This window comes from Astatotilapia calliptera, chromosome 19 (assembly GCF_900246225.1).
Source record: "Astatotilapia calliptera chromosome 19, fAstCal1.2, whole genome shotgun sequence".
In the NCBI taxonomy this organism is placed as follows: Eukaryota; Metazoa; Chordata; class Actinopteri; order Cichliformes; family Cichlidae; genus Astatotilapia; species Astatotilapia calliptera.
This window is the reverse complement of record NC_039320.1, coordinates 30,314,326-30,339,409: the sequence shown is the minus strand read 5'-3', so window position 1 is coordinate 30,339,409 and position 25,084 is coordinate 30,314,326. Positions and strand designations below refer to the sequence as shown.

At 42.8% G+C, this 25,084-nt stretch overlaps 1 protein-coding gene across 4 annotated transcripts in view; it reads right to left on the bottom strand.

Annotated features, from left to right (window-relative positions):
- gabrr2a (gamma-aminobutyric acid type A receptor subunit rho2a) overlaps nucleotides 1-23,540 on the bottom strand; it is a 70,980-nt gene extending 47,440 nt beyond the window's left edge. The window contains exons 1-3 of one of the 4 annotated variants that reach the window (XM_026151956.1): nucleotides 21,831-21,962; nucleotides 21,381-21,735; nucleotides 8,577-8,683 (exon numbers count right to left, since the gene is read on the bottom strand). In XM_026151956.1, the coding sequence (XP_026007741.1) occupies nucleotides 8,577-8,683; nucleotides 21,381-21,502 (229 nt within the window). In that variant the 5' untranslated portion in view covers nucleotides 21,503-21,735; nucleotides 21,831-21,962. Of the gene's footprint in view, nucleotides 1-8,576; nucleotides 8,684-21,380; nucleotides 21,963-23,474 lie in introns of those variants that run through there. The other 3 variants (XM_026151958.1, XM_026151955.1, XM_026151959.1) reach the window with 3 other exon arrangements.
- Between the last annotated feature and the right edge of the window lie 1,544 nt (nucleotides 23,541-25,084).

Genomic DNA, 25,084 nt, shown 5'->3' with positions numbered 1-25,084 from the left:
GAGGACCCGAGCTTGAAGGATAAACCGCCCGCAGGGACGTGCTGGGTGTTTTTATATATATATATATATATATATATATATATATATATATGGGGATAGGTTAATTGGATAATCCAAATTGCCACTAGGTGTGAATGTGAGTGTGAATGGTTGTCTGTCCCTATGTGTTATCCCTGCGACAGACTGGCGACCTGTCCAGGGTGTACCCCGCCTTTCGCCCTATGACAGCTGGGATAGGCTCCAGCGCCCCCCGCGACCCTGAAAAAGGATAAGCGGAAGCGAATGGATGGATGGATGGATACATATATATATATATATATATATATATATATATATATATATATAAAATAAAAAAAACACCCAGCTCGCCCCTGCTGGCGGTTTATCCTTCAAGCTCGGGTCCTCTACCAGAGGCCTGGGAGCTTGAGGGTCCTGCGCAGTATCTTAACTGTTCCAAGGACTGCGCTCTTCTGGACAGAGATCTCCGATGTTATTGGATCGTTGAGTTGACTCGGTACAGCCCCAGCTCTATAGTAAAGTGTGTGTGTGTGTGTGTGTGTGTGTGTGTGTGTGTGTGCGTGTGTGTGTTGCTTGCCAGACTAATCACTGCATCTTTTTTTGTCAGTATCTGGGAACAGAGTTTGTCACGGGGGCGGAGCCACTGTATAGATGGGGTTTGGAGTTTTCCCGATTCACGCCACGGACACGAGCACTGTGTGGGATTTTGGTAGAATCACAGGGGAGCCACAGAGCGAGGACTGTCACTGTTGTCATTCACCTTTTGCACTGTAAATAAACTCATTGTCTCTTTTGGAAAAGTCCTGCATTTGGGTCCCGTACTTACTGTGAACCTGACATGCATACCATTTTATACATATGATGACTTTGATTATTGGGCTTTCTTTACCTTAAAATATGAAACACCTCGAGGAGACTGTTGTGATTTGGCGCTACATAAATAAATTTGAAATAAGGCAAGACAAGGCAAGTTCATTTATATAGCACAATTCAACAACAAGGTGATTCAAAGTGCTTTACAGAGACATTAAAAAACAAAAACAAATAAAAAGCATGATTTAAAATTGATTAAAAAAACAGTAGATAAAATCAGAATAGTAGATAAAATCAGTAGTTAAAATGTAAGTTTTGAAATTTAAGCTTAAATGTGTGGATTTGGTGTTTTATTCAAATGCAGCTGAGAATAGGTGAGTCTTCAACCTGGATTTAAATTTAAATAACTGAACTTCAAAAGTACTTTGGACTAATGCTTATTCCAATGACCTTGATAAAGTCTTACTTATACCTCACCTTTTTTTTCTTTATTGCCATAATAATGTTTACTATTTTAAGAGTTTGACAGACCTTGGAAGAAAATCAAATTAGATCAATTGATCCATCCATTTTCTTAAATACTTATTCATTTCAGTTCAGTTCCAGGTAGACAGTGCCAAATCAAACAACAATTGTCTTAACTGCCTTTATATTTGCAAAGTATTAGACGTAACAGTAAAAGGAAATTGAAAAAAGACAAGCATAGCGAGACCATGAACAACTAAGAACAAAAACAATAAACAGGAGAAAGTATAGACAAAAATAGTGAAATGCAATAGTTGAACATACAGTCAGGGAAAAGGAGGAAAATGTAGAAAAAAGGTCAGTGCAACATGGGAAGTCTCCCAGCAGCCTGAGCCCATAACCTGTCACCTGTCCAGCCCTAAATATAAGTTTTATCAAAAAGGAAAGTATAAATGATAATTTATCAAGGAATAGTGAAAACATATCCTTGTGTCACCATGACTTATTACTATGATGGAGAAAGTGTTCATAAACATTGGAATTTCTATCAAACACAGAATTTCAAAGTACCTTCAATAATACTGAATGTACTTTCACAGCCAGTTTTGGACCACTTCTCAGTTCCATGTCTGCTCTTAAATTGGGACAAAGTGTCACTGGTGAAGCAACAGCTGTCTGATGGCGTAACAGATTGGTGCCTGTGCTGATCTAAGCTGTAAACATGAGGAACTGCTGTCAGCTTAATCTGCTTGTCACTGCTGGAGTGGAGTCTGGCATGCTGCTAGACAACACTAGGCAGGGCTGCCCACACAGCCAAGGGGAGCTGCACTGAGTAAAGCTAGCAACTGAACTAACTCTAGTCACTCTAGTCATATTAAGCCAACATCTCCAGATGGTATATGGGTGCAACTGACCCATTCACCAATGAGTGCTTAAAGCTTTAGCAACAAAAAAGGAAACAAATACCATGCTGATTATTGTGTCATTTCCCTGAGCTCTTGTCCCCTCAGAGATGATGCACTGGGATAATGTGTACTTAAATAACAGAAATGACAAGCTTCTGCTGTCCATTACATTTCACAAGCTCAAAATATCTTAATGGGAATATACAGCCATGCACACCTTTAAAAATGACGTGATTTAGAGTGATTTTAATAATTAAAGCAAGAGGAAGCATAAACCAATGTTTCTGTTTTTCTGTTTGTTAATATATAGCTGCTCAGCACAATTTTCTCATCCGATCTCCAGAGTTCTGACATCAGATTCATTGTGCAGCAGGTGATATTTAGCTTGTTTTTCCATTAATGTGTTAAATTAGCATTATCAATATGATGAGACACATTTAATTTTTTATTTTTTGTTTTCAGGTGTGGAAAAGTGGAAAGCAGAAAAAGAAAACACAATGTCTGTGTTTAATTTTCACCAGCATCTGTAGAGCTCTTTACCAAATACTGATATGTGTTTTGCATCTGGGCACTTTGGGCACAACACGTTCTCACTCCCAAAGCGTAACATTTTACGCTAGGTGACGATATATTACGTTCCAGGCACCCAACACGTCCCTATATTATGAGATTGGAAAAATGAGGAAACACGAGAATCGTTCAGAATGAATTTACACATGTATGTTTGTTTTACTTAAATCGCTTTGGAAAGACTATCTAACGTCATTAAAGTGCTGGTTAGGGTTAGGGCTGGAATACATGGCTGGAATGTGTATTACAGCGGGAGCGTCATTCTACTGGATTTCATCCGTAACCTGGCGCGTAGCATAAGAACGCGAAAGGTGACCTTCCGTGTTCCTCAGGAATGCCTTGGGACTTGACAAATCGTCAGTATATTACGCTTCAGGAGCGAAAACGGACTGTTGGGCATTGAAGCTCTGCTTACAGGGGTTCTTTTCTGGTCATTTTAATTTCCTTCAATAATGAGCCAATATTGTTGTTCTTCTGGCAAGACCAGTCTCAAATGACATGAGAAAAAAACGCTTTGCATTTGTCATGTCACTTGTATGATAATGTCGTCATCTATAAGAGGATTGTCCCCTAATAGCAGGGTTGCACAGTTTGATCCTCAACTGTTTCTGTATGAAACCTAAGCCAGACCTACTCATTGAGTGTGTATGTTTTCATGTTCATGTAATAACTTTGAAACTGTATCCTCTGGTAAACTCTACATTTTCTGAAAAGAACACAATTCTTATGCTATTCTTAGTAGATCATACAACAAACCATTCCAAGCCCATATATCAAATGATCTCACTGATGGACTTTCAATCCTTCTCCCTTCTCGGTGGATTAAAAACAAGCTTAATGTGTTACTTTAAAAAGGATTAAGAGAAATCATGCACCACACCCACAATCCCCACTCCCAACCCTCTCCTCAATCTTCTCCCCTGCCCATCCTCCCTATACTGCAGCAAGTGGCATTGGTACAGATCTGATGATATCTGAGTATTTGTATCTATAAAATTGTCTTGGAGTGCAGGGATTACTTTGCTTGAACTTAATGCAAATGGGGTTGTAAGATATGAAAGCTGTGGAAAGCAGTGTTAATCAAGAAAGCTTTTGGACATGAATTTGGTAAATGGTCAATGGTCAATGTCCGACTTTCTTTTGCTTTTTTGTGTGTTCACTGTTCTTTTTGCACTGGACAAGTGTTGTGCGCTGTTAACATACACGAGACAGGCACTACTAGACATTGGCAACTCACACAATTATCTGGACTCTACTCTTTTCTTACCCCTGGAGCTTTCCGCTCTACCACCGGAACTTACAGCCATTGTTTTCCCGCGGCAGCCACTGCCACCACTCCCAGGAAGGCCACGAAGCACCAAGCCCAAGTGAGCCAGCCGACCCCAGGAGAGCACTTTGGAGACAGTGACGCAAACAAGGCAATAGGGGTGGGCTCCATGCTAGGCTAAAAGCTCGGGCTAGCCAACCACCTCTTACTAGCCAATGTGCGGTCCCTGGAAAACAAACTCGACGAAATATGAGCCAGGATCACAACACAGCAGGAGATAAGAGAATGCTGTGCTCTTATTTTCACCGAGACCTGGCTTTCAGATAAAGTCCTGGAATGTGCCGTCCAGTTGCAGACTCACTCTGTACACTGGAGAATCCGGTAAGGCTTTTGGGGGAGGTCTATCTGCATTTATTAACAACTCGTGGTGTGGTGACGTGCAGACTGTCTACAAGTACTGTTCGCCAAACGTGGAGTTTCTAATGCTGAAATGCCGCTCTTACTATCTGCCGCGGGAGCTCTCAGCTGTGTTTTTGGCCATTGTTTACATCCCGCCGCGAGCTGACTTTGCAGCAGCGCTCGGCAAACTCCACGAAGTCATCAGCGCATTAGAGACAACTGCAGTATGCCTACTGGCCCAACAGGTCCACGTCAGACACCATCGCTGCTGCCACTACTCACTCTCCCGCCTGGAAAATAATGACTCCTACATCAGGGTACTCTTTGTTGATTATAGCTCCGCCTTCAACACAGTCATCCCTCAAAAACTCATCCACAAACTGTCTACACTCGGCCTGCACCCCACCCTCTGTGACTGGCTACAGAACTTTTTGACTGGCAGGCCTCAGTCTGTCTGGATCGGCAACAGGACTTCAGCCAGCATTACAACAAACACTGGAGTTCCACAGGGTCATACTGAAGTTCACGGATGACACTGCAGTGATCTGTCGCATCACTGGAAGGGACGAAGTGGCTTATAGGAGAGAGGTGGCCGGTCTGGTGTCATGATGTGAGGACAACAAACTCACCCTCAAAACTGATAAAACAAAGGAGATGATAGTGGACATGAGGAAGAAGACGAGGCCTCACCAGCCGCTGTTTATCCGGGAGAGTGAAGTGGAGAGGTTGAGCAGCTTTAGGTATCTGGGCGTTCATATCAGTGAGGACCTCACCTGGACACTGAACACCACACAGTGGTCAAGAAGGCTCACCAGCAGCTGTATTTCCCGAGGAGCCTGAGGAAAATTTGGTATGTCAGCCAAGATCCTCAGCAGCTTCTACAGCTGCATTGTGGAGAGCACATTGACCAGCTGCATCATGCATGGTACGGCAGCACTACTGCTATGGACCGCAAACGCCTGCAGAGAGTGATAACAACTGCGGAGAGGATCACCAGGACCTCACTTGTCTTCATTTACTTATTTTGTACTTATTTATCTTTCAGTATTTTTTATCCTTATTTTTACCTTATTTATCTTAATATCTTGTCTTATTTTTATCCTTATTTATCTTGTTCCTTCAACCCTACCTAACTTGGCATTAGAAGAAGAAGAATTTCATTGCACAGAGAAATGCTATTTCTTCTGTACACATGACAATAAACATTTTGAATCTTTGAATGGTAACTTTATTGCCCCCAATGGGACATTGATTTGTAGTATGTCAACACATCAATAACACACACACACACACACACACACACACACACACACACACACACACACACACACACACACACACACACACACACACACAAGAAACACCCCAAATGTTATCAGTAGCATCAACAAAGTGCAATGTGCAGTAGTGATGGCAACAACACTTATGGCTTAGTGTTATTGAGCATAACAATAGCAGCAGGTATAAAAGACACTCTATGTCTCTCGGTCTTCCCTGCGGCACTTTATACCAGCGACCTGAGGGAAACAGGTGAAAGTCTCTAAAGAGAGGATGGTCTGAACATGACATGACAGAGGTTGCCTTCCTCAGCACTGGGCTGATTAAAACAGATTCAATAAAACTTTTATAAAAAAGGTAATCATCTGAGGTGAAACGTTAAAATCTCCTTAAAAAGTACAATCGTTGTTTTACCTTTTTTTCCCTGTAGAGTCAAAATGTGACTCAAAGGACAGAGCCTTATCAAGAGCAACCTCCAAATACTTATGACTATCCACCAGTTCAATGGCTGCACCATTTACTACTGTTGGAGGGGGGCTTCCTGAAGTAAATTACCATGTCCTTAGTTTGTAAGGTTTTGATCTTTAAGGACTGATCACACCAAGAAGCAAACTCATCCACAGCAGGTCCATGGGAATACTCTTCACCATGAAGGACGCGTACAATGACTGTGTCATCTGCATATTTAATGAAATGCCTTTCAGCCTGTGTACTATGACAGTCATTAGTGTACAAAATATATAGCAGGGGAGAGAGAAAACAAAGCTGTGGTGAACCAGTGGAAGAATTCAGCTGATTGGAAAAACAGCCGTTTACTCTCACACACACTGAGATCTGTCAGTTAAAAAGTCTAAAATCCAACCAACAAGATTAAAATCACGTTTAAACTGGTTAAGAAGCTTATCAGCTAGGAGATGTAGCTGGATATTATTAAATGCTGAAGAAAAGTCAATAAATAGGTGCCAGTCATGGGCTTTGGCCCCATCCAGATGGTGATATAGGAAAATCAGTGGGATTGTATCAAGAAGAAAAGTGTACTTTACTGGCAGTCAAGCCTTCATGAGTCAAAGCTTTGAGTTTCTAAGCAATAGTTTACTGATTGGTACTGTGAAATTAAATAAAATCCATAATGATGCATTTGGTTGGTTTGACTCTATTAAAGAAGAAGAATCAGCTTTAATTGCTTTCCACCTGTCTCCTGTACAGAGATGTGGGTGGATGTTAACGTACAAATAACTTAATAAAATCTCCACTGAGTTTTAAGGACACCACAAAAATTGGACTCTGGAAAAGAGACACAATTCCACCAAGACCTAAGCGTAAATTTCTGTATATACTCAAGTTTATCAATTAAATATTATTATGTTTATCTAACCTATTACAAGTAGATTAAAAAATATATTTTAACTAGTAACTCAAAAAGGTTTAAACATCAGAAGGAAAAAAATTGTGTGACAAGGTCTGACTCAGGTGTTGGGGAACCTGTAAACAATGATGAGTAGTGGGGTACTGGAATAAGAAGGGAGTTACATGAAGAGGATGTGAGACCTATGGAAGCGTTGATACCCAGCATCAGGACTGACAGTGAATTCAACAAGTAGCTTAGTGTTCCAAGATTTGGAAGAAGCAACTGCTGTTACAACTGCAGATCAATGAGGTACAACACAAATGCTACGACAAAGGGGAGCCAGGACGTCTGGTCAGTGGGGAGATTTCAACCCCAGCCAAGATTTGATACCATGGTTAACTACCGAAGGTGTGTTAAGTGTGAGAGCTGCTCACCTGAGAGATAGGAAAGTATAAGAAAGCTGGACCTGGACACTATGTGGCAGATTACCAAGACTCTATAACATATCCTCTGAAGGTCTACTACAGGACGTGAATGCAGCATTACAGACTACACCTACTGTGACCATCACCAAAACCAATCAGCTGATCTACACCAAAGCAGCAGTGATCACAGAGATGCTTGGCTATAAGACAAACTGCCACAAGTACCCTCTATGGAGAAAAGGACTAGAGGAGAGTGTGGAGGGAAGTAAGCCAACTATTGATACTGCAGAAAGGTGTGATGAAGAAAGGGTTGCTTAAGAAGTACAGCAAGCTGTCCATGCCTTAGGCGTTGAAAACTGCCAAGGAAAGACTCTCAGCCTTGGCCAGTCACTTATAGAGGTATACCAAAGAGAAAGGAGGCAGGAGAATAAACCAGCTGTACTCCATTGAACTATCTAAGGTGTATTCTCAGTGGCAGGGCAACAATATGCGAACAGCCCCACCAAGGCTGGAGACAGAGCAATACTGGAAAAGCGTGAGGGAGAAGGACGCAACCCATAACATCAATGCTCAGTGGCTAGTGGATCTAAGAGCAGACCACAGCAACCTCCCTGAACAGGATCCAGTAGCCTCTGGTAGAACAAATAAACCAGTAATGGCTAACTGAAGTTCTGATCCCAAAGGATCCCCAGAAGGTCCCATCAACTACTGGCCAATAACCTACCATGTGTTCCTGTGAGAATTACAAGATCTGGGCAATCAACACTTATGGCCTATCATGCACAAACCTGAAAAAGCTTATTACCATGCATGGAGGGTTTAGGGTTTGGTGAGACATGCCCAGAACACCTCCCAGGGACCAGATAGTCCACAACAACAGGAGAAATACCCCATACTCTTGACACTCTCTTTACCTGCTCCCTACTCTCACTACAGATCACAATTTTTCTGCAAACACCATAGACACTTGTCCATTACCATTGCAAGAAGCAGCTCAATGCTAATCCCTTATGTAATTCAACCCTGACTTTTAATCAACATCTAATGCTATGTGAAAGACAAACAAAAGCAGAAATTTCTACACCTACCTCCAAATGCTGGCCTCATGGTGAAGTCATGGTCATCTACTTTGAGCAGGTGTTCTGTCTTCATTTTGTGAGATTTCGTCACATCTGGAGGCTTCTTTGACAAGGAGCTACAGCAGGATGACAGTCACTGTCAGATAGCTGATTTAAACAGTTTTGATTATTAAGAATTAAAAAATAATGCACCAGGAAAGAATGGTACAAAATAATATGCACTGAATAAGAAATGTATGAACTGATTTATGCCGATATGATTGATGATTGAAAAGTTCAGTTCAACATAAGCAAATCAGTCACTCTGTTTGACACCAGAGTGACTGAGTTTATTGTTTGTACTGTTTGTACAATTACAGTATTTGTGTTTTTGTTGAGTAGAGGCCATGCTGGGGTATTGTATTGCTTTACACATTGGTTAAATTCAATTCAATTCAGTCTTATTCAAATTGTGCCAAATCACAACAACAGTTGCCTCAAACCATGTGTTGTAATGACTCCTCTGTTAGAGCATTCATTTGTGGCTTAACCTTCCTGCCTTCTTGGGACCTTTTTGTGCCACTGCTATGTGTTAAATGGCTGCCATTTCCACTGTGTTCAGTGGAATATAACCAAACTTGCCACAGGATAGTTTTTACCTGTCAATGTTAATATTCCAGTGTGAATTCCTTAAATCAGCCTAAAATGGCTGAGCAGCAGAAATCCCCACACCCATCACCCTGGGGACCATTTTCTGCCCATTGACTTCCATTACAAACGCTATTTTTCAACCCCAAATTATCATCATATGATTTTATTTTTTCTTCTTTTCTTGGATGTCAATGAAGACTCAGGGCCTTGAAGTTTTAATTTTTAAATTGCAAAAAAAATGCAAAAAAAATAATGGCAGGTCAAAATGTATGTTGGTGCCAATCTTTGGTCCATCTAAAGGCCTACTTATAATGACAATCACATATTACTTCAACTGGTTTTTTGTGGAAATATTTAGTTTCGTTTTTTGGTTTTTGGGGCTTATAACACAGGGCGCTCATGTAATAACACTGGGATTTGAAGGGTTAAAACAACGAAAATATAATTAAAACTTTACATGAATATTTCAGGGAGAAGTAGTTTTACAAGGTTGGCTAATTTAAAGTGGAATAAAATATGGATATATGGTCTTTTTATGGCGTGGCTGAGAATGGTCCCTAGGGTGATGGGTGTGAGTTTTTTAAAGGATGGCAGGAGGGTTAAAAAGGAGAAAACCTACCTGGCCCTGTGTGAAAAAGTAATTGCCCCTCTTGTTAAATCAGGATTGAACTGTAATTGTCCACATTTTTTGGAAAGCTAAGTCCTGATTACTTGCAGATCTGGCAGAAATCACTCAAATAGAACATGTCTGACAAAGTGAAGCAGGCTAAAAGATCTCAAAAAGTATCCTCGATCTAAAGAAACAGCTGAGTAATAAAGTTAGACTTCTATCAGTCTGGAAAGGGTCACAAAGCCATCTGTAAGGCTTTGAGAACTCCACAGTGAGAGCCATTATGCACAAATAAAGAAAACAAGGAATAGTGGTGAACCTTCCCAGTGCCATGATTCCACTGTGTGGCAGGCAGGATTAGGACCCAAATGCAGGACTTCGTACACATGAGGATGAACTAAAAAAAGGCAGCTTTATTTTGCTGAAAAACCATAGAATACTAAACTGGAAAACTTGAAACTAAGACTAGGGAATGGAAAACTAGGAGTTACAAAGGAACACGAAGCACAGGAAATCACACAGCTACGAGGGACGATGTGACAACAAGCTCATGCAGATGGTCATAGTCAGATGCGACCAAAATCAAGCTCTTTGGCATTCAATTCAATTTTTTCAATTTTATTTATACAGCGCCAAATCAACAGTTGCCTCAAGGTGTTTTATATTGTAAGGTAGACCCTGCAATAATACATAATATTAGACTGCATTTATATAGCGCTTTTCTAGGCACCCAAAGCACTTTACAAATCCACTATTCATTCACTCTCACATTCACACACTGGTGGAGGCAGCTACAGTTGTAGCCACAGCTGCCCTGGGGCAGACTGACAGAAGCGACGCTGCCATATCGTGCCATCAGCCCCTCTGGCCAACACCAGTAGGCGGTAGGGTAAAGTGTCTTGCCCAAGGACACAACGACCAGGACGGAGAGAGTAGGGGGATTGAACCGGCAACCTTCCAGTTACAGATGAGCTTCCCAATCCCCTGAGCCACGGTCGCCTCAGAGAAAAATACAGAGAAAAACCCAAATATCATGACCCCTTATGAGCAAGCACTTTGTTGACAGTGAGAAGGAAAATCTCCCTTTTAACAGGAAGTAACCTCCAGCAGAACCAGGCTCAGGGAGGGGCGGGCCATCTGCTTCGACCGGTTGGGGTGAGAGAAGGAAGAGGGATAAAAGACATGCTTTGGAAGAGAGCTAGAGATTAATAAGAAGTACATTTCAATGCAGAGGTCTATCTGGCAGGCAGGATGCAGGACTCAAACTCAAAAGGTGAACTTAAAGTGGCAACCTTATTTGCTAAAAAAACAAAACAAAAAAAACATCCTTCATAATATAACTTACAGAAAACAAACCAAAAACCTAGAGCATAAAACTAAGGATAAAACACTGAGAAATTAGAAGTGTAAAAAGACCAGAAACACGACAAAGGGCAAAGGAAAACTCAGGGCTTAAATACATAAGGGAGTAATGATGGAATGGGAAACAGGAGGGGAACACAGCTGGGACTAAAGGGGAAGCAAAACTAGATACAGTGACACGGGACAAGGGACCGTCAAAGTAAAACAGGAAACATGAGACAATCACAAAGACACAAACTAGACTCTGAGACACAGAAACACAACTGAAATGGGAAACAGGGAACGTGCAGACGAGTGACTAGAAATGGGACACAGGGAAGACAAAGTAACAGAAACCTAAATTCTAGGAACTAAAAATAAAACACAAGCAGAAGACGATAATGAGAAAATCAAAACCGTGAATAACAATAATCAAGGAATATAAATTAATCCACAACCACAAAACACTGGGTTGCAGACCCAATTAACACATAAGTGAGAAAGGTGATTGAAGAAGAAAGTGCATCATGGGAATCCTCCAGCAGCCTACACCTATTGCAGCATAACTAAGGGAGGATTCAGGATCACCTGGTCCAGCCCTAACTATATGCTTTAGCAAAAAGGAAAGTTTGAAGCCTAATCTTAAAAGTAGAGATAGTGTCTGTCTCCTGAATCCAAACTTTAAGCTGGTTCCACAGAAGAGGGGCCTGAAAACTGAAGGCTCTGCCTCCCATTCTACTTTTAAATACTCTAGGAACAACAAGTAGGCCTGCAGAGCGAGAGCGAAGTGCTCTAATGGGGTGATATGGTACTACAAGGTCATTAAGATAAGATGGGGCCTGATTATTTAAGAGCCTGTACGTGAGGAGCAGGATTTTGAATTAAATTCTGGATTTAACAGGAAGCCAATGAAGGGAAGCCAATATAGGAGAAATCTGCTCTCTCTTTCTAGTCCCTGTCAGGACTCTTTCTGCAGCATTTTGGATTAACTGAAGGCTTTTCAGGGAGTTTTTAGGACATCCTGATAATAATGAATTACAGTAGTCCAGCCTAGGGCTGCTCGATTATGGCAAAAATGATAATCACGATTATTTTTTACTGAAATTGAGATCTTGATTATTTGACGACATTTATTTAACCTTTACGACCTACTATAGAACCAAGTCCGCCAGAGCTTATATTATTTTTTTTACATGTTGTAGTGCCATTTGTGGGAGCATTTCAAGTTGCTATACAACTATTATAGCCCATATTTTAATAATATGTATGCGTTAAGTCCATAGTAACTACATTAATTGCAAAAAAGTGCAATAAACTACAAAAAAATTAAATCATTTTTGTTTTGTTTTTTACATATATTTCTACTTGGAGAAATTTAAGAGGTTTATCCCTCAAAACTTTAAATACAAAAAAGTTGCAAAAAATAGTTTACAACAACACGAAATTTATTTTGAGTGTCTTCATAGTTTTATTTTGGAGATACACCAATTTTTATATACTGCAGGAAAAACGAAAAAACAATCCTATGATGCAAATTTGCAAAGAAAACAGCATGTGCATCAAAATAAACTATTTCCAGCAGTGCAATTCGAGTTCTAAGCATCACAGAAACTATTCAGAAAGGTCAAACATGACCAGTATAGGCTTTTAAGGCCTACAAGTAAAAAACTACATTTTCCGCGAAAATGACGTCATTTCCGGTTTCGGGCAGGAAATGGCGGACATACGCGATAATTCACACTGACTTCTGTTTCACTGTTGGAAGTGTTACGAACAGCTGATCGGATCGGCAAAGCGTGTTTCTGGAATATTATGTTTTTGTTCCTGCAAGCGCTTTTTATGCAATTTTTGCAAAGCTTTATGTGGAAGGAAACCGTGACCGAGGACAAGCTGATGTCATAAGATGTAAGTACAACTCCTCTGGTTTCATATGCAAAAAAAAATTATTGCCCTAGCTTACAGGGCTCAGGGTTCTTCAGGGATTTAAAAATAGTTACACAAAACGGAGCGTGCAGCTCTGACCGGCTTTAAAGGGTTAACAATAACAATGTATTGAATAATGACTTTAAAAAATAATATAAAATAGTGTGCAACACCACTGAAGTTTTTTTTAACCTCTCTTTTCAACCAACGGCAGTCACTCTCCTCTCCAAATAACTTCTGCTTAGCTTTCCGAGCTTCCCTCGGGTCCTCTTAATCAGCGGTCTCCACCCTTTTTTGCGCCATGGATCGGTTTATGCCCGACAATATTTTCACGGACCGGCCTTTAAGGTGTTGCGGATAAATGAGGGAGGGGCTAATAATCGGCTCAGTCATTTTTAATGATCGTTGAAAGCCCAGATCGTAATCGTGATTAAAATTTGATTAATTGAGCAGCCCTAGTCCAGCCTAGAAGTAATAAATGCATGAACTAGTTTTTCAGCGCCACTCTGAGACAGGATATTTCTAATTTTAGAGATACTGCCCAGATGGAAGAAAGCAGTCCTACATACTTGTTAAATATGTGCGTTGAAGGACATGTCCTGGTCAAAAATGACTCCAAGGTTCCTCACAGTGTTACTGGAGGCCAAGGTAATGCCATCCAGAGTAAGAATCTGGTTAGATACCATATTTCTATTTCAGGGTCGACTACAATAACCTCAGTTTGATCTGAATTTAGAAGCAAAAAATTACAGGTCATCCAGATCTTTATGTCTTTAAGACATTCCTGCAGTTTAACTAATTGGTGTGTTATTTGGTTTCAGAGATAGATAAAGTTGTGTGTCATCTGCATAGCAGTGAAACTCTATGCTATGCCTTCTGATGATAGGCATCAACTCAACTTGCCATGTTTGTAGGAGGAGGAATGCTGCCTATAATTTCAAGAACACCATCCCCAGCCTCAAACACGAAGGTGGAAAATTATACTTTGGGGGTGTTTTTCTGCCACGGGGACAGGAAAACTGCACCGCATAAAAGGGAGGATGGATGGGGCCATGTACCATTACATCTTGGGTGAGAACTTCCTTCTTCAGCCAGGGCATTGAAAATGGGTCGTGGGTGGTGTATTCCAGCATGACAATGATCCAAAACACATGGCGAAGGCAACAATGAATTGGCTCAAGAAGAAGCATATCAAGGTCTTGGAGTGGCCTAGTCAGTCTCCAGACCTTAATCCAATAGAAAATCTGTGGAGGGAGCTAAAGGTTCGAGTTGTATATTGGGTTACATCAAGGAAAAGTCAGCTCAGAATAACATCTCTGAGCGAAAGTTGGATTACATCGTGGAACAGCTCACTGCAGTCGTGAGTTCTCAGAATCGGCTCTCTGAGCACAAGAATGACAAGACCATGGACCGCAAGTTTGGTAGCTCGTGGTTCTCCAACGGGAGATTGAGAGACCAGTGTCGGAGTGTTAAAGAACAGCTTTGAAATTCTCATGAGCTGCTCGCATAAAAGAAAAATCAACAACATCAACAACATCAACATCAAATGCGGATACCCCCTCGGCGCCAGCTGTGGGCTCAAGGCTGGAGTCGAACAAAAACTCCCTGGTAACGACTGTGTTTAGACTGTTCTTCCCACTCTATGCAAGGCCACCTGGTTTGGCTGGAAGACTGTTTACTTAGCATGATAGGGCGGAGGACACTTTCTCAGCTGAACTATGGACACACACACACATACATTTACACTGATAAGCACTCACACATCCCCCCTTCCCTTCCAATGCCTTCGATGCTTGTTGCCTCCTGGGAACACGAGGCGGGTCTGGGCCTGCGCTGGAGAGTCGGCGCAGTGACAGGATGGCTGCTGTGTTGCCTGGGATTACTCCTTATCCCCTACCCAACCCTGTTGCTGGTCACGTGCTCTCTATAATGTTGTACTGTGGACATTTAAGTGCTTTCTGTGCAGAGGAGTTTTTTTGTTTCCTGTTCTCATGCTGTCCTCTATAGCCCAGCATGAGTAGAGGTCTCTTTTTTTCCTCTTGTACTTTCCCATTGTAGTGTATATTTCAGTGTTTTTTTTCTGTAATGCAACTGTTCTCTGACTTGTATTCCCATGTGATGTCTGTGTTGTGTGTGTATGGTCGGGGGGCGGGTTCATTCCACTGCAGGGCAACCTGCCACTGCATGTGGCGAATAAAATTTGAACTTGAACTTGCCAAACAACAGCCACGAAACATGGACTTGGAGAGGATGTGCAAAAAGGAATGGGGCAAAATTTCCCCTGAGATGTGTGAAAAACTTCTGGGCAAATACAAGACACATCTGACCTCTGTGACTGCCAACAAAAGTTTTGCCAACAAGTACTAAAGCACGTTTTGCAAAGGGAGCAAATACTTATTTCCATCATGAAAATGCAAATTAATTTATGACTTTTTTGAAATGCATTTTTCTGGATTTTTTTGTTATTGTTCTGTCTCTCACTGTTCAAATAAACTTACCAGCTGGGGTTCAAATAATTTTTTCCCTGACTGTACTTAGGAACAACATGCAAATAAAACTACATTAGGCCCAAACAACCGCCCAGTTTTAAACAAAACACTAATAACACAACAGTAGCAGAGAGGATGAGGCTGTCATGGTTTAAGATGGAGCCTGAGTCTGTCTACACACACACACACACACACACACTGGAAAGAGGTGGAGCCATTATAAAAACAGTGAGCTCAGGTGGAGTGAAAGAACGGCTGACAGCAGCCATCCCACTTTCTACTGCAGTGAAACCTGCAGCAAGCAGAGGTGACTCTAAACGTGGGATGGGATACTAGAGCTTATTTATTTTAAGGCTTTTATAGGGTTAACTAAGGGTTGGTTTCGTGGGGGGCTTGACCGGGGACTTTGGTCATAACCTGGATCTGGGTCATAACCAAGGGCTCTGATGGCTCTTGGGTGCTGTTTTTCTTTCAGCTGCGTGCGGTAGGGCAAGTTTGATTCCTGTCTGGGGCGTCTGTATCCAGTAAGGATCCTAGGCTAGACCCCCATGCTAACCAAGCCTGTGGCAGCCATGAGCGAGAGAGATAAATATGAAGTCATACTGGCTCGGATGTCGACCAGATCAACAAGCTCAGGTGTTGAGGAACCAGGGCACCCTGATGAGAAGTGAGCTACTGGAATACGAAGGCATCGGTGGGCAAGACATGAAAATAGGGTGCTGTTGGAATACTACTACACAAGTAACCCCAGCAAAAGGGGTTACATGAATAGGATGAGGGGACTATAGAATCTTTGATGCCCAACATCCACATTGACGGCAAATCAACTAGAAGCTCAGTGTTCCAGCATTCAGAGGAAGGGACTGCTCTCACAGCTAGAGATTGATGAGGTACAATACACATGCAACGGCAAGTGGGAGCCAGGATGACAGGGGGGAGATATCATCATGGAGCAATACTGGAAGAGCATATAGGAAAAGAACACAACCCACAACAGCAATGCTCAGTGGGTAGTGGATCTAAGAGGACACCACAGCAACCTCCCTGAACAAGGTCCAGTAACCATCACAGAGGCAGATATCAAGAAAGGGTCTCCAGTATGAAGAGTTGGACAGCACCAGGCCCCGATATGGTTCACGCCTACTGACAGAAGAAGCAGACTGCCACGAGCATCTGGCAGCATAAATGAACCAGCTGCTAGTCAATGAGACACACTCGGAATAGCTAACCAAAGGCCAGACAGTGTTGATCCCTAAGGACCCCCATAAGGGACCAGTCCCATCCAACTACCATCCAATAACCTGCCTCAGCACCACATGGAAGCTCCTGTCCAGGCATCATAGCGGCTAAGATGAATAGGCATATGGCTCAAAACATGAGTGGGGCACAGAAGGGAATTGGCATCGGAATGTCATTTGGACTGGAGAAGTGTTGTTGGATGATAACAAAGAGAGGGAACATAGTCAGATCTGAGGGGATTGAACCGCCAGATGGCAACATTGCAGACACAGAGGACAGCTACAAGTAGCTTCTGACCCAAGTCCAGCACCCCAAAACTGTATGCTAAGCGAAAGAAAGGAGGCTAGGGACTGGTGAGTGTCAGTACCACAGTCCAGGATGAGACAAACATCCAAGAATATATCAGCAAGATGGCTCCAACTGACTGTGCGCTCAATGAATGCTTCAGGCAGCAGAAACCCAATAAAGAAGAGGAAGACAAGGGATCTGCATGAGGTGGCAACATATTACAGGATCAGTGTCTCCACTGGTCTACGCAAAGCGGAGCTGAAGGCCGCTCTGGTGTCTGGGTTGTTGGAGAAGAGGGTGGTTGTAATGCAAGAACCACCGAGCACACCCGGTCCGGATGGACCAAGTGCAGCGCCTCATGTTCCAAGCCAGGTCGTAGAAACGTCAGTGTGTACACCTGTGGGCCAGGGGCTGCCCGAGGGTGGGCCAATGACGCTGCCCCGTTTTGATCTGCTCTCCACCCAGTCATCAGAGGGTTTTAAGAAGGATGCTAGGCTCAAAGTCCGCCTGGCTCGTCTCCAGCTGGAAAAGGAGGAGCGTGAGAGAGAGTTCCAGCTGAGAAGGGAGTTAGAGCTTAGGCGTTTGGATGTGGAACTGGCTAGGGCTAGGGAGGTTGAGCTGAAGAAGGTGGAGGCGGAGACTAAGGTCAAGCTGCGACAGCTGAAACTCCAGCAGGCCTCCTCCCCTCCTGTGGCGGCTTCGCTGTCACAGACAGAGGTACAGTTTGATGTAGGAAGGAATAGTCGTCTGGTCCCTGTATTTCGTGACACTGAGGTGGAGATTTATTTTGAATCATTTGAGCGGATAGCAACAGCCTTGCGTTGGCCGCGGGATGCGTGGGCCATCCTGCTGTAGTGCAAGCTGGTGGGCAAGGCACAGGAAGTATGTTCCTCGTTGTCCGCTGAGTGCAGTTTGGATTACGACAAACTGAAAGGTGCTATCCTGCTAGCCTACGAACTAGTCCCCGAGGCTTATAGGCAGCGATTTCGGGGGTTGAAAAAGGTGCAGGGTCAATCCTTCCTGGATTTCGTGAGGGAAAAGAGTGTCCTCTTTGACCGATGGTGTATGGCCTGTAAAGCTGCAGACCTAGTTTCGGTACGGGAGCTAATTCTCATTGAGGAATTTAAAAATTGCATCTCCGAGCGGATGGCAGTATATCTGAATGAACAGAAAGTCTCCACTTTGCAGCAGGTCTCCACACTGGCTGACGAGTTCGCACTCGTCCATAAAGCCAGTATCATTAAGCAAGAGCGACACGACACACTAGCGAAGGCTAGCAGTGCTAGTGGTGAGCAAGGCACAAGGGGGGAGGTGCCTGTGCCTTGTCCCAGGTCAGACCGAAAATGTTTTTACTCTTTTAAATCTGGCCATTTAGTAGCAAATTGTAAGACCTACAAACAGAAACAGTCAGTCTCGAGGGCTAGGAGTGTGCCTGCTAACAAAGCTAATGCTGGCATGGTTTCAAGATCCAGAATAAAGCTCTGTTTCTTTTGCCACAAACCTGGCCACCTGATTGCTCACTGTTCAAAAGCCAACTCAAAGCAAAATCGATCTGCTTTCAAAAGAGTGAACTGTGGTTCACAAACAGACAAGGTTGCCAGTCATAGGCAACAATTGGGAGCATAATTGCTCAGTGGTGTCATTTGGTGAATGTCAGAGGTCGACTAATTCTGAGCTGCCACCTGTTGATCATCGTCCAGATGACCTACAGTGTGACAGATTGTGTGCGACACAACCATTCCAACCTGCACCTCTGGCTAACCAGCATGCCTTTCGCCATGACCCAGCGAAGAAGCGTCAGAGAAGTGTTGCTGTAAGGCCTTCTAGCTGCCTGACGGGTTCTCCATATGTGATGGCTCAAAAAACTTCTGGCTGTCACTTGGGACACTATGTTGAGGGACTTGAGCCAACCCCATTCAGTGTTTTCAACCCATCAAAAAGGTCTTGGCAGATTTGGCAGGGTATGCCTAACCATTATTATGGTGCATGGTAGGTGATAGATTTAAGATTTGTGTAGGACATTCTGTGACAAACCACTGGTTTGTATTTATGGGAGGGGGTCTTACAGCCCTAGCCAGGCCTCCTGAAACTGCCCTTGTGTGGGTGTGGTGTTTTTTCTCCGCCTCCTCCTCTCTCTGCCCCTGCCTTCTCTTTTAGGACACACCTGCTGCTCATCTGCCCTCGTTTACCACCAATTACCCTCAGAGGTGATACAAGCTGGAGAAGAGCAGTGTGGATGTGGGAGAGGCTTCTGGTAGATTTCCTCTGTGCTGGTCAGTGTGTGAGTCTGGTCTAGGTGTGGAAAAGGCCTGCTGTGTGTGTGACCAGCCCCACCGTGCGTGGCTCTTTGTGAGTAGCTCTTAACTGAGCAGTGGTTTCACTTAGGTGACGGCGGCCTCCATTATTTTGTTTGGCCTGCCTGGTTATTGCCAAGAGCAGCGTTGCTGTCTTTTTCTGTTGAAGCCTTATAGTTGTTTTCTTTGTTGAAGTGGTCACCATCTCATTGGGTTGGCTTGTTTGATTTATCATTAAAGCAGCGATGCAGTCTCTTTTTGTTGTTATTGTTTATATGAATATTGAGGTAATTGATTATAATAAAGATATTTTGTGTTAAATACCTCTGCCTGGCGTTCTTTTCATTTCAACCCAGATCCAACTGTTACTGTCCCCCACCCTCTTCGCCTAGCTTTCATGTGGGGACGTAACACATCATGAAAGGATAGACCCCTGCATGGTATGTACCACTGGCAGATAGAGGAAGTGGCTGATATCCAGAAGTCCTACCAGTGGCTGGACAAAGCTGGACTGAAAGACAGCAAAGAGGCACTAATCATGGCCATTGATAGATCGGATGGCTGTGGCTCAGGAGCTAGAGCAGGTCATCTGCTAGTTGGAATATTGGTGGTTTGATTCCTGCTCCAGTCTACATGCCAACGTGTCTTCGGGCAAGCTACCAAAACCCCCAAGTTGCTCTCAGATAGAATATAAATGGTAAATGGACTGGTTCTTATATAGCGCTTTTCTACTCTCACTGAGCGCACTCAACTCGTGCATTCACCCAATCATACCCATTGCTCACACAAGCACTTTATCTAAGGTTTTTAGTGCTTCTATCCAACATTCACTTGCATTCACACTCCAATGGATGCATCGGAGAGCAACATGGGGTTACACGCCAAGGATATTTGGTATGTAGACTGGAGGAGCCTGGGATCGAACCACCAATCGTCCGGTGAGTAGGTGACCTGCTCTACCACCTGAGCTACAGCCACCCCACAATGTCTGTGAATGCTATACAGAAAGCACTCAGGCATAGAAAAAGATGCTTGTATTAATGGATGTAACATATATAAAGCACATAATGGAATAACGAATGGTCAAGCAAGGCAAAAAGCAGGACATAAGAACCAGTCCAATTTCAATATTGTCATGTATTTTATTCAACTAGGATCTCTGCATTGGCTTTTAGCATCTGTATAAAACTCTGATGATGTTTTGGTTATATTTTTGCTGAAATATAGAAAATGTTAAAGTATTGTAAATTATTTCCTGCAACCATATATCAATATCACACCATGTGCACTATATTACTTCTGCTCTTACACCACTTCTCATTAACACAGAAGTCTGTTTGCTGTTTTATGCAATTCAACAAGTTACAGATGCTTTTCTTCTTTAGAGGTCTCTGACGACCTCTCAGTGCATCCTTGAACAAGTCTCTAATTCTGAAATTTCTATTAAGAGCATTATTCAGCGAACACACGTTTGGTAGCGCACTTTGACAGTCAGCGCAGTCCATAGATTGCTGTTAAGCCATATATAAGAATAAATAGTCATAAATAATCAAAATAACCAGTACAATGATTAATAATCATAAGCAGGAGATCTAATCACACTGACATTCAGCTCTGACCACACCTTATTGATGCAGTGCACAAAGTTCAGGGATTTTAAAAAACACTATTTACATCTAAAATAAATCAACGACAAAACCTTTAATTTCAACTCAAACGCCTCTACACCATTTTGATCAACACCATTCTTTGCTAAACAATTTCAACTGATTTTAGGTAGAGCAGCTGTGGTTAATGTCGCCTTAGATTAAATATTTCTAACATCACACGCCATCCATTAATCTTTAGCATCTACATTAACCATCATATCTAATGTCAGATAACTAACACATTTGTTTGTGACATAAACAGTTTTGTTAAACGTATAATTTACTAAGATGAGTCACCCACATTTCCACGTGTTAATCGTGCTTTGATTGTCTCTGTATTTTTCACTTACGTGCCATGCTTTGGGGTCTCCCCAGTACCGGCCCACCTTCGCACCCGGTGAACGTGCTTATAACATTCCCCGGTAATGGCAAAATATAGAAATAAAATCAGAGATTTGGTCAAATAACGCATCTTGACTGCGTGAATCTACCGGCGAGTCCCTTAAAAGTCCTTTTCAGACGGTTCATTACAGCAGGAATCAGTCGGTTGCTCATGGTTGTCAGCAGAGGATGGACGTTGTCTCGCTCATGGCATCACACTCTGCCTCACGAGGCAGCTGGAGAGGAACGTGTCTGTGTGTGATCCTGCACTCTGCCTGCACTTATTTCCCGCGAGCGAGAGAGAGCGAGAGGAACATCTGCAGCCTGCATGCACCGAGAGGAAACACACACATACAAGTAAGACTGCCACTGTGAGGACTGACAGATAATGAATTCCCTGTATCTATGCTAACTCCAACCTTAAACATTACTTTCTGCCGTTCTTAAAAGGTCCACCACAAACGTCAAGATGGTTCTCACAAAGACAGTTCGCGCGCGCGCGCGCACACACACACACAGACACACACACACACAGAGCGAGAGAGAGATTATGCTGCTTGGTATGACACAAGAGAGCCAGATTATAACCCCCTCTAAATAAAAAATAAATAAAAACCTCATCACAGGAATCACGTTTCACCCAGCTCAGAGGCATGTTGGAACATTTTAAATGCAACCATTCAATGCAGCGCTGGCTGAAGCATTTCTGGGGATCTGGGCAGAAATATCCACCAAGTCACATGATATCTTATGTTGGTGTGATTTGCAGCTGTACTTAGCAGGAGACCATTTATACCCATATGGAAAAGATATATATAAATCTTATAAAGTTTGTATCTGCCTTGTGTGAAACTTGTATGAAAAGCATATAAGAGTGAAAACAGATATAAGATCCCTTGAAAAATTATATGAAACTTGTATGTTTTGGATACTTCCTAAAACAATATATGAAAGTAATGAGAAAGTGGCCACTTTCATGAGTAAATCATGTAAGCTTTTACTATTTCTTTTCCATATGGGTATGCTGCACATGGAGCTCCATCAAAATTCTACTCCTATGACAAAGCCAACATATATTTGTATGAATAATAGTAAACAGTATGTCTTTAGGACCAATCATACATACAAAAAATAGACTAACAAATCAGTACTGATAAGTCCACTTATTTTAGGCTCTCACGTGGGATTGGCTCTCTCTGCCTTAGAGCATCACTTCCTGTTCCTGTTACAACACACAGTGGTGTTTTTTAAGGAAAAACTCACAGATAACATCTTATTTCATTGTGTGATCGTCACATGCTTTATCCAAAGTGCATTCTCTCCTGAATCACCCACTAGTTGTTTCACAGTATTTATCACTGTGTCTTTAGAGATTTGTCAGCTTAGTTTAGTTTGTAGCCGACTCGCTAGCAGCATGGCTTCTTCACCTGTCCCTCCTGCACTGTCCTGCTTCTTAGTGTGTCATATGTTTAGCTACTCATTGGCCTCCTTTAATAATAATGATATTTGTCATAAATGCAGCCTGTTTACAACTCTGTAGTCCAGGAATGCTGAACTGGAGACCTGGCTCCACGCCACTGTAGCTAACAAGGCCCCTATAGATGGTACGGCTGCATGTAGCATAGCCACCATTAGTTCTCACCCAGCAGGTTGTCCCAAGCGGCTGGTAAACAGGATTGTTGGGTGACAGTCAGGAGGAAGCATAGTCCTAAACAGAAGCCCCTGGTACGCCACCAACATGGCTTGAATCATTTTTACCCACTAAGCGGAACAAACTCTGGATTATTGGCGATTCTAATTTGAGACGTGATTCTACAGATACTAGCAACCACAGTCAATTGTCTTCCAGGGACCAGAGCAGGCGACACTGAGGGAACCCGGTAACTGCTTGTTAAAAATAAATGTAACTTCTGTAAAATTATAATCCGCCTCATCAGTAATGACACCTGGTTAAATCAATTATTAATTATTAAAATTATTAATTTTAGAGGTCACTAAAATTAATAATAAACCGGTGTGTAATTTATTATTATTATTGGGGTCCCCGCCCTTGGCCCACATACCTGCTCTGATTGCCGCCACCTGCTGCTGATTAGTCCTGTCTCCTCACCCACTATTTGAGTCTGTGGCTCAGAGCGTCTCATTATTGGATCACTGAACACTGTGAGTTTGTGCAGCCCTGGCACGTTGTGTATTTCTGGCTCATATTAATACTTGTTTCTGTATATACATTCCCCGGACTTGTCTGTGAACCTTTCCGTGGATCCCTGAGTGCAGCAGTGTGAACTGGCTTGAGAGGAGCGAAAGTGTGAGTGGCAGAAGAGGAGCGTGTGTGAGCAGAGGAAGTGTGGAAATATGACTGCTGAAGGAGATGTATGTGGATTCATACAAGAAACACTGGTTCTCTCTCCCAGTTTAAATCCCAACTCAAAACCGATCTGTTCAAATCCGCATATTCATTGTGAACCTATTGTTTGTTTATTTCATCTTGTGCTTTTTTGTTTTTATTCTTTATTTTGTCATTCTATTATGGATTTTATTCTATTCTTAAGTGTTTTAATACAATGTGCGTGAGACAGTGGCTATACACAACACTGGGTGAAACAACTACACACTTGAACACTAAGGGGCAGGGCTATATACAGGGAAGCGACAATACAAAACCCGAAATACTACGACGTACCTGTCATGATCCAGAGTCTGTGACTCCGTGTTTATGTTTCAGTTTATTATTATTCTGTGGTTTTGGTTACCTTGGGTGTTTGTACTCTTCTGTTTCATGGTTCATGCTCTTATGTTCTGTGTCCCCCGGTCTGTGTTAAGGTTGTGTGTTATGTCATTACGTGTATGTGTTTCCTGTTTTACTTTGAAGATCCGTGTCTGATCTCAGTGTGTTCAGTTTACTTTTCCCCTGTCTCGTCAGGTCGGATTACTCCCAGCTGTGCCCTCCTTTTGTGTCTCATTCCCTCATTATCCTTCTGTGTATTCAAACCTCGTGTCTGCCTCTGTTAGTTGCTGGTTCGTCTGTGTTGTTCCCCTCGGTCTCCCTGCGTCTCTTTCCTCCGTCCCTGCATCTTCGTTCTGTTTTGTTTTATTAGTTTTGCCCAGTTTAGGTTTTCCAGTTTCATATTCACCCGCCACTTCTGTTTGTATCTACTCTGTTCAATAAATACTCACCTGCACCAGAGCTGCTGCATTTTGGGTCCTTTCTACAAACTTCACACGTCTGCCACACCGGATGTGACAGTACCCTCCAGTTGTAAGCAAGAATGTGTGAGCAGAACACAGACAGTATTAACACTAGGGCTAATAGCAAAAAATACATATTTTTGTATATATCACCTGAATCACCTGTTGAGAGGAAAAAAAGAGAGAAAACAAGCAAACAAAAACAGCAATATAATAAACAACACCATCACGATGTATAGCAATAAATATTAAACATTATTGTGCAGCACGTAATATTGCATGTGTGGGTGATTGTGGTGGAGCGGGAAGAGGGAGGCAGCTGGAGATGGGGAGGGAAGGAAGGAAGGGAGAGGCAAGTGGCCCCTCCCTGGGGCCAGCTCCCCCGCTGACTCCAGTAGGCACCCCCCATACTCTGCAACCCACCAGGGCAAGGGGGCCTAGGCCCATCCGGACCGGGGCCCAGTTCAGCAGCGCCGCCCGGCCC